We start from the raw sequence: 15,083 nt of genomic DNA, 5'->3' as shown, positions 1-15,083 counted from the left end.
GAGGAAAACATAAATAGCGTATTCAATGCCTTATTTTATGCATGCAATAGTAGTATATACTGTAAATACTTATTTTGCTATAAAATATAAAATGTAGCTATAGAAAATAATATTTTAAAATAATTTTGATTTATAATAAATAGGGTGTATACTTTTGCTATAGGAGTTAAAATTTCCTTTTTTTGGTATTTTTACCTTCCTATACTACATATGAAACTTTATTACCCCTAATCAAGTTTTAACTTAAATACATGGACATATACAATTTATCAATTATATACAATTAGTATTAATGAGTATCCATTTATATTAGAAATTGAATAGGGAAATATTTATTTCTCATCCTTGTTCTTTCTCCTGCTCTTTCTCTTTGTCTCTCTCTGTCACTCTATCTCTCATTCTATGTTCTTTCCCCAATTTTCGAATTGCAAGAAAATACACGTGACTTTATACCATAACAAAAAAAATAATCCATATTTTTAAGTTTTACCCGACCTAGCCCATATTGTATATAATTTGAAAGCACTAACAAATTCAAAAAATGTGTTCTTGCAACCATTGCTTCTAAAAGATATGGAGTTAAATTTGTGTTATCATAACGATTGCTTTCACTCTCTCTTTTTCTCACATCTTTTACATATGTTTCAAGGGCCCGTATATTGTCTGCTTTCCCCCTATGTCACCTGGTTGGAATGTAAGAAAATTGAAGAGTAGAAGTCCACTATTGAAGGCCATTCAAAGCTTTGGTTTCGAATATATGATTTTTTGAGTTTGTTAGTTTGTTTGGATTGGGTGTTGTTCCAATTGATTGAAAATATCAAAAGAAGTTCAAAATTTAAATTTAAAGTGAATTGGAGTAGATTTGAGCAATATTTGAGCTAAATTTCAGAAAAGACGCAAGGAAGAAGACGAAATCAGTTTTTTTGTATAATTATGTATAATTTTGTATAATAGTCTATATGAGTGTATAAACACATCTTATACACTATTATACTATTTTATACATCTTTATACAAGCGTCTGTAGACGAAGTTTTTCCACATTTTTCAGTTTGCAGTTCTTGTTCAAAAACCAGTCCAAATCTCTATTAAATGACTTCAAATTTTATATACAACCTCTTATACTATTTCTAACAAGTCTAAATAACGCCCACTCCAAATTTCTCACAAAATCAAATTCGGAATTTAAACCCACATATTTAAGCTTGTTAAAATCTAATTTTCACCACTCAAGTGGATTTAGTTTGTTGAACTAATATTCGAGTCACAGTTACTGATTCGAAAATTAACTTAAAAGCTTGAGCAATCTTTTTAAAAAATTAAATAGTAATTTCGAGAACCTATTGGAGTTGGATGTTGAATCTTAACCTATTATTTTTGGGCTAGTTGTTTTAAAATTGAAATGTGGGTTATAAAATTAAAAAGTAGGGAGTTCAGTTGTTCTTATGTGAAATTTTCCTTTTTTTTCTTCCTACGGTGTTCTCTACTTTTTATCCTTTCATGTTAAATATATTTTTAATGGAATTCATCAATGAATTTTAATCGTTTTACTGTAGAGTTTTAACTTAACAATTTTCTTTCATGTTGCACAATTGGTGTTCAAATTAAAATTATCAATCAATAAATTTAAAAGTGTTTGACTCTCCACCATTGATAACTATTAAAAGGCTTTGAAACTTTGAATTCGAATTTGGGTTTTTAAAAACTATTATTTGTTTGGATTGGATGTTGTTGCAAATAATTGAGAATATTATTTGGAGTTTATATCTCAATTTTGAGGGTATTTGGTGAAGATTATACTTGATTTTGAATGAATTTCAGATTGAAACTCGAAGAAGAAGAAGAAGAAGAAGAAGAAGAAGAACACATGACATACAATATACTTACGATTTGAATGTTGTATGGAAGTTGAAAAATAATTATATAATGCATTAATCGTTGTATAAAATTTGTATTTAAGTTATCTAACCTATTTTTTTTTACATAAAGTTGTTGATATGTATTAAAATTGTATTAAGAGAAAAAGTTTTGATTGGAATTTTAGAGAGGAAGAAGCACACATCACATATAAAATATATACAAATCACATATAAAATACATACAAAAGACATATTGTATAAAATTTGTATGAAAATTATAATAAGGTTGTATGATGTTGTAATTGTATTTAACTGGATAGAAATGATGTATGAAAGTTAAAAATAAATTGTATACTATAAAATTAATTGTATAAATTTTATTTTTAGTATGTATGTTGTTGTAAATATTCAAATTTGCATTAAATTTGTACGAAATCAACAACCTCTCCATGTTGTGATGGAATCGAAAACATGTATTTCGAAGATAATGCTGGTGTAATTGAGAACCCTAAGGGCGAAATGAAAGGATCTGCAATTACAGGGCCAATTGGAAAAAAGTGTGATGATATGTGGCCTAGGATTGCAAGCGTTGTTAATGCTATCATGTAGGAGAGCCTTTGAGTAGTTTGAGATTCTCGTTTTAATGGTTGATTTACGTTTTTGGATATCAGATTGCTGTCTTGTTAAGAGTTACCAAGTATTAGTTTTGGAAATTCTTTTTTAGCTAGAGATAGAAATGGAAAAGCAGTCATTTTGCTGGATAAGCAGGGTTCTGTATTTATTTATTTTTATTTTTTATTTTTGAAAAAATAAATCAGTCATAGATAGGGGATGAGAAGAAATATAACCACACCATTAAATTTCCATAGGAACACATGGCATCATTCAAGTTGTGTATTGAAACCTTGAAACCTACTGGAGCATTAAGTAATGATGGTAATCTCAACCCAAAAATTGAAGAGGAGCCGTGTCCTTCTTATTGAAAGAGGAGGGGAGAGAAAATAGGAAAATGATATAACTAAATCTCATTAATGGATTGTATATAATTTGTAAGTAATACTTGTTTAGGACAAGTGATATATAAAATTATGACAATTTTGGTAAATAAGTTTAAAATTATTAGACGAAACCAGCCCAACTAGCTTTTTCTTCCTTGTTTTTCTTTGAGCTTTTTAACTTGGACGCTAAAAACTTTATTTTGCAAATGATATTAAAATTATTTTTGCCATAGTACGACAACATGCCCACATAATTAGCAGAAAAATCCCTATTTATAGATATTGGCATTAGATGGCCAATAAGTGTATATCACAATAATAATATGCATATCAAAATGTATATCACAAACTTTATTTCCTTCTTTGTCTATATCAAAATATATATTAAAATTTTATTTTCCTTCTCTGTATATCTTAAAATAAAAATTATAAAAATAGTTATTTAAAATTTATTGTTGTCTCTTTATCAATGCATATCACGGTAAAAATAATTATATTTTTGTATATCCAAGTGTATAACACATCAAATAATGTGTATACCAAAATATATATCACAAGTTTATTTTCTTTCTTTGTGTATATCAAAATATATATATATCAGGATTTTTTCTTCTTCTTTGTATATCAAAAATGTATTTTTTTTCCTTTGTATATCCAGTGTATCACACATAAGTTCTTGTGGATATACACATATATATGTGCTAGAAATACATTGATATATAAGATGAGAATTAGAACTATTTTTAATTAAAAAATAAAAAAAGTGGACAGAAAAAAGAATGAGGATGAATTCACCCATCAACACAGATAATTGGCCTTGTGACAAATAACACAAGAAAATTCACAAGAAAACATCTATTTTCAAATTAGTTGGAGGAACTTTATATTCGTTCAATTTGGGTTGTACTGGAGACACGAGAAATCAAATGGGTTCACATTAGGATTGTGTCTATCATGAGAGTGTCAATCAGTCCCTTTACTATCCGCAAAAGCGTTCGCTCTCCGCTTCTCCTCATCTCCATAAACCCATAATATTTCTGAAAAATGTATCAACCATTACAACTTCCCAAATATCATCAAAGAACACATGCCATTCCAAAGAAGAAAATTTGCTAGATTGTAGAAGAAGAAGAAAAGAAAAGATTGGAGAATAAATATGGGGAGAGAGAAGAAAAAATAATGGGAAAGAGAATAAATAAGAAACTGGTGTTATTTAGAATTTGACTATATAATGCTAATTTGTTGGGGTTACCTTTGCCAAACCTAATATAGGGCTAAAATATTGCCAATTCTCTTTATTTGTTATCATGCCATGCCGTTTTTTCAAATTAATATTAGGTGAATAATTAAATCGTACGATATGTTGAAAATAAAATTAATCTTTTGATACTCTAATGAATAGTATCTTGCTAATATGTGAAATAAATAGGAAGATAATAAATAAATAAATAAATAAATAAATATTATAAGAGCCAAAAACAATACTAAACTGAAATCATATCTACTCATCATTCAAAATTTCAAGTGATATGATGCCCATGTGATACTTTGTCTAATAGAAATATTTCAAAATAATAACACTCTTATAATATAAAAAAATATAAATTATTTACTACTTTTAAAAAATTTAAAATGTTATCACATGTTTTCTATCAAATTAACTGTTTAAAAAAAATTATTCTTGTTTTAATATCGATAGGCATTTACCAAAAAGTTATGGGTAAGATTGAATTGTGGCATTATGCTTCAAGATTGATTTGCCAATTACTCCATATATAATTCCCCTCCCTCTAAAGTATTATAAACTAGTTTTAAACCTCAAAAGTCTCCAGTTTTGCTGATTTTTCCCAACCATTATTTGGTTTATGATTTACTAGTCCTTACAGGTTGATTCAAAAACAATTCCGTCACATGTACTTCGCCATTAGCTCGTTGCTTCACACTCAAACATTACTTTCGCCATTGCTAGCTCCTCCCTCTCTCCTTCATCACCATGTCCTCAACCGCCGATCAACCGGAATTGCAAAAAGAAGCAGAAGCTCCGGCCACCGTGACAGATCCCGGAGACACCGCGATCCGGCCGGAGGAATCACCATCAACCGGCGCGGTAGATCCGAAGCTTGATATATCCGAAGAAATTGCTAACGAATCAGGAGAGGTACAATCGAGTGTTGCAGAGGCCTCGAAATCTGACGAGAAATTGGCGAAATCTAATGAGGCGAGTGATTCAGATCCCAATGTGAGTGATGTACAATTGAACAATGCAGAGGCGTCCAAATTGGTCGAATCGAATGAGATGAGTGATTCAAATGCGAAGGTAGATGAGCTAAAGGATGATACAGTTGAATCGGAGAGCAATTCGAAGCAGCTAAAAAAAGATGAAGGTAGCCGAACATTTACAATGAGAGAGTTGTTGGATGAATTGAAGAATGGCGATGCTAATGATGATTCTGAAGCGGAAAGACGCGAAGGCGATACTCCTCACAGGTAAAAAAATCTTTACAATGACGGTTTATATAACATAAACTCTTAAAGAAAAATATATCGTTAATGTGCTAGATTGAATCAGCGATCAGGTGATTCTATATTAAAACTGCATTATTGAATGTATAGTGTAGTCTTCCAAGTTAACTATAGTTGACAGAAAAGCAATGAAGTTCATGCAGTTGAATTAAATGATCATGAATGAAGATAAATAGAACAGGAAGAAAACTTGACTAGAAACTAATTGAATAAGATACAGTAAAAGCGGGATCTTGATTGTAAAATATACTCGTCTAAGGAAACTGTAGTTGATGCAAAAGCGACAGAATTAGGTGGTTGGATGAAATGATCATGAATAAAGATAAATGAAGCAGGAAGAAAATTGACTAGAAAACTAGCTAATTGAAGAGTATGATAGCTGGTCGATAGTAAAAGTGAGTTCTTCATTGTAAAACATACTCTTCCTAGTTAACTGCAGTTGATGCAAAAGCAAAAAAGTTCAGGTCGGTGGATGAAATGATCATGAACGAAGATAAATGAAATATAAATAAAATTTGACCAAAAAAAATGAACAAGATTGAAGAAGATTATGGCTGGTCAGCAGTAAAAGTGCATTCTTGAATGTAAAATGTACTCATCTAATTAGCAAACACAAAAGCAAGAAAGCATGCACAGTTGTTGAAAATAACCATGAATGAAGGTAAGTGAAGCATGAACATTAATTGACTAGAAAATGGACAAGGTTGAAGAAGATGATGGTTGGTCTATGAGTTATGACCATACCAGCATCTGAAGGTACCACACTCTGCCACCTTCTTGTCTTGACCACTGATATTGTCTCGCCCAGTTTCTTCCACAAAAGTACACATAAAGAAACACAAAAGTAATATGTTTAAAGCACAAAATGAATTTAAAGTATTTCGTCTTGCTTGATGGCATAGTTATGGGTTCAGAGCAGAAGGATTCTCCTCGTATAATTCATGCTTCAAAGTTAGTTGAGGCTTCTGTTTTGATCCTCGAGAATAGACTCATAGATCACCCTCTTAGATTAAGAGTTAGGTATGTGTATATGTAACATCTCATATCCATTTAATATGATTTTGCACACTATGGCACATACAGTTTTTTTTTTGTTTTTTTTTGTTTTTTTGTTATTTCAGTAAATTAAAACAAGATGCTGTTAATATCAATCTCCCAAATCTGAATCTGAAATTAAGAGGAATAGTCGGACTATTTAAGGGATAAATGAACAAGCTGAGTTTCTCTAGTGATGTAATATTTGAATGCATTTCGTGCTTTAACTGTGTAATGACTTTATTTATCCATTATCAATTATAAAAAAAATGAGTTTTGATCTCTGCTTGTTATTTTTGAATCACTTCTACAACCATAAATTACTTCATCTTGACCTCAATACCTCAATACGTCTAACTTTCATTTTCCTATTTACTTGTGATAAATTACTTCAGCTTGACCTCAATACCTCAATACGTCTAACTTTCATTTTCCTATTTACTTGTGAATTTCATTCTCCAGTCAACAGAGCAATCAGCAGCAGACAGACAGTAATGCTGCCTTGGAGTTGATTAACAGCGTCACAGGTGCTGACGAGGAGGGTCGATCTCGCCAACGGATTCTAACATATGCTGCCCGGAGGTAAATCTAATATTAGCACCATTTTAGTTAGGGAGTGACACATCTTAATTGGGTCTAGGTTGTGACATTCCAATTTCCAATTTCATGACAAGTTTTATGGTTTGTAATCTAGAGGTTTTCAGACAATTAACTTTCTACAAGGAGTCGGAGTTCGCCTTTTAATTTATTTGATAGGTTACGATTTTATCGAGATATCTCCAGCACTAAGTGGGTGCTGGAGACGTACATTACCAAAGGCAAAACTCTACAAATCCTGCAAATGAAAGTGGAAGTCTAACATGGTATCAACTTCATTTACAATCACCCTGCTAAGCCAAAATGCTAAACACAAAACCATTTGTATCTAACTATTCCTTTTTTTCTTCAAAATATTAATGATTTCTTTCCCCGTAAATCACCCACCATAGAATTGCAGTAGGTTATCCAAATTTCGAACTTTACGAATAAATCCATCGTGTCCTTGGTATGGTCCATTTCACCTCAAATATGTTCAATAGCATGCTCCGGTACTGATTGATTAGTTTACAGTGAATGAAAAGATGATTTGCATATTCATATTCCTCGCACAAAACACATCTATTATAGATGTATAATCTCCTCCTCTGCAGGTTGTGCTGGGTTGGCCAAGCCTCCTTAACCACCAAGTTAAACATACCACTCTATAGGGGGTTGTTTTCCAGGATTTTCCTACATGGTGATCAGGACGTGAGATAGTACCTTTATAGAGTAGTTTGTTACTGAATTTGAAAGAGTATTCACTGTCTGCTCTGCGTAAGATGGTTTATCTCAAAAAAGAATTAATTGAATACTTTGAAATGTTCCGCTAGGACCCCTAAATGAACAGCTATTTTATGGAAGAAAAAGAAACCTTGAAGTATGAAACAACTGTTTCAATTTCTATTCCATGTCATGATAGCTCAAAAGAAAAGAAAACTATTCATGTCATGTTGAGAATTGATTGTTTGTCAATGTGGGATTTCTCGGCGATTTTGTTTGTTTCCTCTTTTTGGTCTGGTTAGTGCATTTGTGCACAACTCTAAACTGCATAGCAATTTCTCCATATTAAGCTTTGATATTTCATGAATGCCTATCTGAGTTCTGATCTTTGTGCAGGTATGCTAGTGCACTAGAGCGAAATCCAGAAGATTATGATGCGCTTTATAATTGGGCACTGGTTCTTCAGGTAATTTGGTTCCTCAGTTTTTTTGGACTGATTGTTTTTGTAATTTTTTTATTTTTTTGTTTGTCAATAGCATCCTCGGAATTACCTAAAGAAAAGGAAAAAGAATGTAAGAAAGAGAAACCCCATCATCTTCATATCAAAAGGATCTGAATCTCCTTTTATAGAGATTACTCGTAGTTTGACAATTCGTAGTTTTGATTTTTCATGCAGGAAAGTGCAGACAATGTAAACCCAGATTCCACTTCACCTTCAAAAGATGATTTGCTGGAAGAGGCGTGCAAGAAGTATGAGGAGGCAACCCGTCTTTGTCCTACGCTCAATGATGTATGTATTCAAAACTATATAATAGTCTCCCTTTTTTTTAACAATTCATATATTTAACTTGTGTATATGTAAAGTAGTCCGGGTTACATTGTGATATTAAACGGAGTAAGATTTAACTGCAAGATCAACAACAACAACAACAACAAACCCAAAGTAATCCCACAAGTGAGATTTAACTGCAAGATCAGAATACTTTATATGAAAGTCACTATTCAGTGGCCTATGTTATGATCTCTCACTATTGTTATATGTATTAGCTTTCCATCTGATGATTTGTTTTTCGATATATCCTTTTCATTATTCTCCAGCGGCAAACCCCACAACGTTGTACCAAATTGCAAATTCAATACTGTATTGTCCACTTCCATTGAAGTGAATCCTTTGGCATTGAGTTGCAGGAGCAATTAGTAGTGCTTGTAGAAGTTCCTATCCCTAATATCGAATACACACAACAGACACATTCACTTATATATCAATATATAGTATAACACGTTAAGGAGGAGAGGGTAGTTGGTAGAGAGGGGTTAGTCTGAACATGGGTCTGTCGTGTTTCATCCATGTCTTATTCCTATTTATCTCAGGCCATTTCTTGTTCCTATTTATCTCAGGCTTACTATAACTGGGCCATTGCAATATCTGATCGAGCGAAAATCCGGGGTCGTACAAAAGAAGCTGAAGAACTTTGGAAGCAGGTTAGTGTTAGCTCTATTATGTTATTTGCTCCCGTTGCCTCAGGAGCGAAAAGAGTGTTCTCTTTAGTCCTAAAAGATGAGAGACATCTTTCCTCTTCTTCGTTTCTATATTCTGTCAGTAGATGCACAACCTTAGCAAGAACCATGGTTGAAGATATGAGAAGTTATTCTGAATTATTGTCACACTGGAACAGTTGCTTTGGTATCATCTTGAATTTGATGTGCTTTTGGAGCTTACTTATTCTGCCTTTTTATTTCTTTGTTACCTAATTGAGGAACTGTTTGGTAACTAGAAACTCTTTCCTGTTTTAAGTTTCAGAATGTTGAAAATAGAATTCAATATATGGTGTTGTAATTGTTTCTGTTTTACACACATGTTCAAGCGCACACCCAAACACAAAAAAGAAAGATAAAGTGTGTTTTTGTTTTATTTGATCCTTAACCCCCAACATTCTCTCGCACCTTTACCCCTCATCCGCAATACTACCCCTCCCACCTGCTCTCCAACCCCAACCCACTTTTCTTCTCCACACCCCTCCATTATCCTTCATTCTTTTTCCTCTTCATCTGTTGCTGTCGCCTCTCTATCCTCCAACCCCGTTTGACACCATTCCTTCCCCCTTTCCCCCACCTCTGCACTACCTTTCACGGCTCACTACCATGTTCGTCCTTTTCTTCTTTCCAACTTTGTTCAAACGCTGCTTTTGTTCCTGCCAAGGTTCATTTATTTGGTCCTGAAGACCTCTTATAATGAAACATGTCTTATTTACATTTTTCTAGAAACTTAATACAAACACATTATTTTTGTTTTTATCTTTAGCTGAAATAAGCACAAACGTTTCTGTTAATGAGTCCTAAGTTAATGATATCTAGTTGGCAAACTTATGATGCAAAGCTTGTGTTGTTCTCTTCTTTCTCCTTTAGCTTATAAGCTTTGCTGTTTAATTGATTTCAAGTAAGCTCAACCTTATTCGAAAAAATTTCTTGTTCTTTAAATTCTCAGGCAACAAAGAACTATGAAAAAGCTGTCCAGCTCAACTGGAACAGTCCACAGGTAATTTCTAAGCTAGCTTAACTTATGCTAATAGTGGCCATTTGTTCCCTTTTTGTTTCTTTCCAACCCCTGCCTTTTCTTTTGAATGCTAATTTTTGTGAAGTCTGTATTATCACAAAGAAAAACCTAAGGTATCCTTTTGATTTTTCCTTCTTCTGTTAGTAGCCTTATTATTTCTTTAGGTATACCAGTTACCAGTTTATCATATAACTCTATCTAAAGGATGCATTTGTACTCTGTTTTTATATCAACATACCAGCTAATTGATCTCCTATTGTTCTGAAGTGATTAGGTGGTTTTTTATGTTGAACAATTTTCTATATGTTACGCTTGCTGAATTTTCTGGTTATGCAGACATTGGTTGTTCATTTCATATGAATTTTGCTGCTTTTCCCCTGAAATGTATTATTTTGCTTTATAATGATATACTCTTGATCTCTTGTCCGTAAGAGTTTTTTCCCTACTCTAATTCCTTTTAACTGTCATTCCAGGCATTGAACAACTGGGGACTTGCCCTGCAGGTACCTGTACTTGAGAAAAATCCTCTTGCTGGACAAGCTTTTCCAGACTTAAGATATTGACTTAGCGTAGATTATTTCAGTATAGTTCCTGAATTTGCTCTTTATTTCAGTTTGCCAGATTGAAAGCTGACCTTATGCTTTTTGAAATGCATTCAGGAACTCAGTGCAATTGTTCCTGCCAGAGAAAAGCTGACAATTGTCAAAACGGCAATTAGTAAGGTACTGGTGTTATTTGATGACAGATCCTAAATGTGAAGAATAAGCTGCAAAATCATTTTAGGTCCAGTAGTTTGGTAGAGTCCTAAAAGGCACTGTGTATCTGATTTTTGTTCATGCTCTCACTTTTTCTTATGAATTGCAGTTTCGTGCAGCGATCCAACTGCAATTTGATTTCCATAGGGCAATCTACAACCTTGGAACTGTTCTGGTAGGTTTAACATATCTGCTCTCTGGCTTCTGTACTTGGAGAGTGATGATCATTTCCAACTACCTCCCTCCTATTCAAGTGAAAAATGAAATAAATTAAGCAATGTGAAAGGACAAAGTGGAAATGATGATAACCTTCTTTTTGCATCACTCTGTTGCAGTATGGATTAGCAGAAGACATGTCAAGAACAGGGGGAGCTGTTAACGCTAAAGAGATTTCTCCTAATGAGTTGTACAGCCAGTCTGCGATTTACATTGCCGCTGCACATGCACTGAAACCAAATTACTCGGTATATCGTTTCTGTCTGAAATATATGATTTTAGTACCAATGCTACCATTTTATCTCCATCATAATTCTGTTTGTATAACTAAGGTGTCAATTTGTTGTGATGAAAAGGAAAGGAGTGGAATGGAAACATTGGGTAAAGTTAGAAATGCATTATATTTCTAATCCTTGCCTTTTCTTCCTATTTCTTCAAACTAATCTACCCGTGACACAGTAACTGTTGGTGTTGGTGTCATTATCACTTATTGTTAACTCTACAGTCTAGTTTGACTAGCTGTATCAAAAGAGAGTAATAACTCTTTACCCTGGTGATACACATTGCAAGTGAAGGGAATTCAAGATTTTGATCATTATTATGCTCGCTTGTGAAGGAAAATTGTCATCAGGAAGCCAGTGGCTATTCTTCTGCTTTAACTTGTTAAGCAGTTCCCATTGTCCTCATTTCAGTTTGTTGCTTTTATGCAGGTTTATACAAGTGCCTTGAAGCTTGTGCGATCTATGGTATGTATTTTGCTAGCATCCTGGGTATATAAGTTATCATGCAATGAAGTTCTAAAAGCACTTATCTATTTCCAGCTACCTCTACCCTACCTAAAGGTTGGATATCTAACTGCACCACCTGCTGGTAATCCGCTTGCACCACACAGTGACTGGAAGCGTTGTCAGTTTGTTTTGAATCACGAAGGACTTCAACAGGTAATGAAAGTCCATGCCTCAGTTTGTTAGCAATAAATACACAATGTTTTTATGGGAGACGAGCATTGTTGTTTTCTTTCTTCACGGACAATTTAGAAATCTAGTTCCATATGAAACCTGTCTTGCATTCAAAATTCGTGCTATGAGGTTTCAGCATAATTATAATGGCATAACTAAACTACTGTGGAAAAGTATCAGTAGATCACATGGTAGAACCTGACTATTGCTAATCATTATTTACATGATCTCTTTGAACTTCTATCCTTGCATATCACTTGTGTTAGCGTACCATGTCACTGGTTTGTGACTATTTTGGTTTTTCTATTTTTCCCTTGTTATCAAGTTCTAATTTCTCACTTGAATTGGAGAATGCTTTATTTCCCTAAAGGGCAGTCCGGTGCACTAAGCTCCTGCTATGCGCGGGGTCTGGGGAAGGGCCGGACCACGAGGGTCTATTGTACACAGCCTTACGCTGCATTTCTGCAAGAGGTTGTTTCCACGGCTCGAACCTGTGCCCTCCTGGTCACATGGCAGCAACTTTACCAGCTGCGCCAAGGTTGACCTTTATTTCCCTAGAGGTCAACCTTAAATTCATTTGATGTGCACGGAGTGGTGTTTTCTTCTTTTAGATCTGTCAAGTAGATGACAGGAAATTATTGCCTTCTAGAAGGATCTGAATGTTGTTCTTGCACGTTTGATTTGATACATAGTTGTTAGTTTCTTTACTAGTAATTCCTTTTCCTACTTGGACAGATCAGTAAAATTGATCAACGCCACATGTCAAGAAGCCTTTCATCAAATTCAGCAGATACGAGTCCTAATAGACAAGCAATTAAAGTTGATGTGCCTGATATCGTCTCTGTATCAGCATGTTCCGATCTTACATTACCACCTGGTGCAGGCCTCTGCATTGATACGATTCATGGACCAGTTTACATGGTAATTCTTGATGCTTTCTCAGCTTATGTTTTCCCCTTCTGATGTTTCCTGGGGCTAATTCTGATAGTTAATTGAGCTCATGGAAGAAATCTGCCTAAGAGAACTATACAGTTAGATTACAAAATTTTCTGTTGCTGGTAATCAGTGTCTAATCCAGTCCTCTGCGAACCAATAAATTGGAGACAGAAGTATATACGTTTCCTAATTATTTGAAGGGCAGTCATATTCTCTGACAACATGGGCCAAGATATTGAAAATTATAAGTTATCTAAGTATTAATTTAAAATTAATTTAACTATAGTTGTAATTTGTCAAGAAAAGCTAATATTTTCTCTGTAGGATGTTTTGAAGGCTTCCTTTAGCAAATGATTGTGATTTTTAAAAAGTCATTGCTCCCTTTGGGCCCATGCTTTCATAATGCCTTTTGCCTATGTGTTAGGGTTTGTATGGATACTTATTAACATCAAACCCGGGCCCACTCTTTAGTCTTTACTGTCCTTGACCTGTTTGCTGTGGTGATCCACTTACTTTCTTCTTCTTGTACAGCAAATTGGCTTAGATACATATACCTTTCGACAAGAGTTGAATTTTATGCAAGCAATCTACCTCCACTTTTGATCATGTCAAATCTACCTCTCTCTTTCTCTCTCTCTCTCTCTCACACACACACAAAAACACACATAGGCCTACTTTGGTAACACCTGATAAGACTGCATTTGGGTGTCTTCAGATATTACCTAATATTTGAACAGACCTGTTTATCATATCTTTATCTCACACTTTGCCCACTCAATTATCTTTCCTCTCCGAGCCTCTAGATTTAGAGATTATCAGCTATGTATACGACTTGTTCTCAGGTTCTTACAAATATGCTACAGTAATTTGAATAACTTAAACTACCGTCACATATGGTGCTAGATGTAGCATATTTAATTAGTCCGGAAAACAAACAAAAAAGGGTTCAAGATGTGAACATGAACATTTGTGTGCAGGTTGCCATTCTTATTCAGGGAAACATTTGCTCGTTAATTTTATGTTGTCCATGATTTTTCCCCTCGTAGGAATGGGTGAGGGTGGGGAAATGTAGTTTTGAATATTAAATATGTTCATTTTAAGATCAATCTTTTGACGGGAAACACTTTTTTAGTCTTACATTCTCCCGTTTTGGACTTCAGCATTTTACATTCCCTGAAAAGTCTCCTTTTTATAATGTCTGACATTGTTTTATTTCTCAGATCGCAGATTCATGGGAATCTTTGGACTGGTGGCTTGATGCGATTCGTTTGGTTTACACAATAGGTGCAAGGAGCAAGAGTGATGTTTTGGCAGGCATCATCACTTCATAAGCTTTTTGCCTGTGATTATATGATCAACATCGAGGGTGGTATTCCTGCTAGAGAAGCCTGATTTATTAGCCTCTGGAGTCTGCAGCTAATGTACACTTGTATATTAATTCAATTTTTCTCATGAAATGAGGTTCATTGACGTTTTTCTTTTAAGCGGATGTACGTCATATGATTACAAATATTTGGGCTCGTACTGATGTTTCATAGATGTGGATTAGGAAGAAACTTTGTCAAATTTATACTTAGAGGCTTCTTATAGTTTGGCTAACGGGTTCCATCGTCTATTGAGTTGATTCGCTCATTCAAATTGAAAGAGGAAATGCTGCATAGCTAAATTAGTTATGCATTTGGTAATGATTTAAGATATATTCAGACATTGTAAACGAGATTGATCAAAGCAAGTTACCATTTTTCAGGCTATTCGTGATGTTTATTACAGACATGAGACAGTTACTGTAATTGACCTTGACTTAGTCTGATATAGAAGAAGAAAACACATAATTGTTTAAAAATTAAACGCGCAGAGCATATGACCCAACCGCACCCCACGTCTCATTCTCCTCTCTTCCCCCTAAAGAAACGAAGGATTAGACGATTCAAGATTGAAAAGTGATAGAAG

General features: G+C 34.1%; 1 protein-coding gene across 1 annotated transcript; it reads left to right on the top strand.

Annotated features, from left to right (window-relative positions):
• Positions 1–4,717: 4,717 nt before the first annotated feature.
• On the top strand, positions 4,718–14,884 carry LOC104085370 (protein HLB1). The gene is made up of 14 exons (XM_009589382.3): positions 4,718–5,343; positions 6,877–6,996; positions 8,110–8,179; positions 8,390–8,503; positions 9,112–9,195; positions 10,199–10,249; positions 10,741–10,770; positions 10,927–10,989; positions 11,132–11,197; positions 11,358–11,486; positions 11,949–11,984; positions 12,060–12,179; positions 12,933–13,118; positions 14,354–14,884. The coding sequence occupies exons 1-14, from the start codon at positions 4,850–4,852 to the stop codon at positions 14,462–14,464; spliced, it is 1,674 nt and encodes a 557-aa protein (XP_009587677.1). The 5' UTR covers positions 4,718–4,849; the 3' UTR covers positions 14,465–14,884.
• The last annotated feature ends 199 nt before the right edge of the window (positions 14,885–15,083 follow it).

This window comes from Nicotiana tomentosiformis, chromosome 8, assembly GCF_000390325.3.
Source record: "Nicotiana tomentosiformis chromosome 8, ASM39032v3, whole genome shotgun sequence".
NCBI lineage: Eukaryota > Viridiplantae > Streptophyta > Magnoliopsida > Solanales > Solanaceae > Nicotiana > Nicotiana tomentosiformis.
The sequence above is the reverse complement of the archived record's forward strand: the minus strand, read 5'-3'. Positions and strand labels throughout refer to the sequence as shown.

Coding starts and splice junctions, on each gene's coding strand:
- LOC104085370 (XM_009589382.3), top strand. CDS start 4,850: ATGTCCTCAACCGCCGATCAACCGGAATTGCAAAAAGAAGCAGAAGCT. Junction 8,504..9,111: donor TTTGTCCTACGCTCAATGAT/GTATGTATTCAA, acceptor TATTTATCTCAG/GCTTACTATAACTGGGCCAT. Junction 11,198..11,357: donor ACAACCTTGGAACTGTTCTG/GTAGGTTTAACA, acceptor ACTCTGTTGCAG/TATGGATTAGCAGAAGACAT.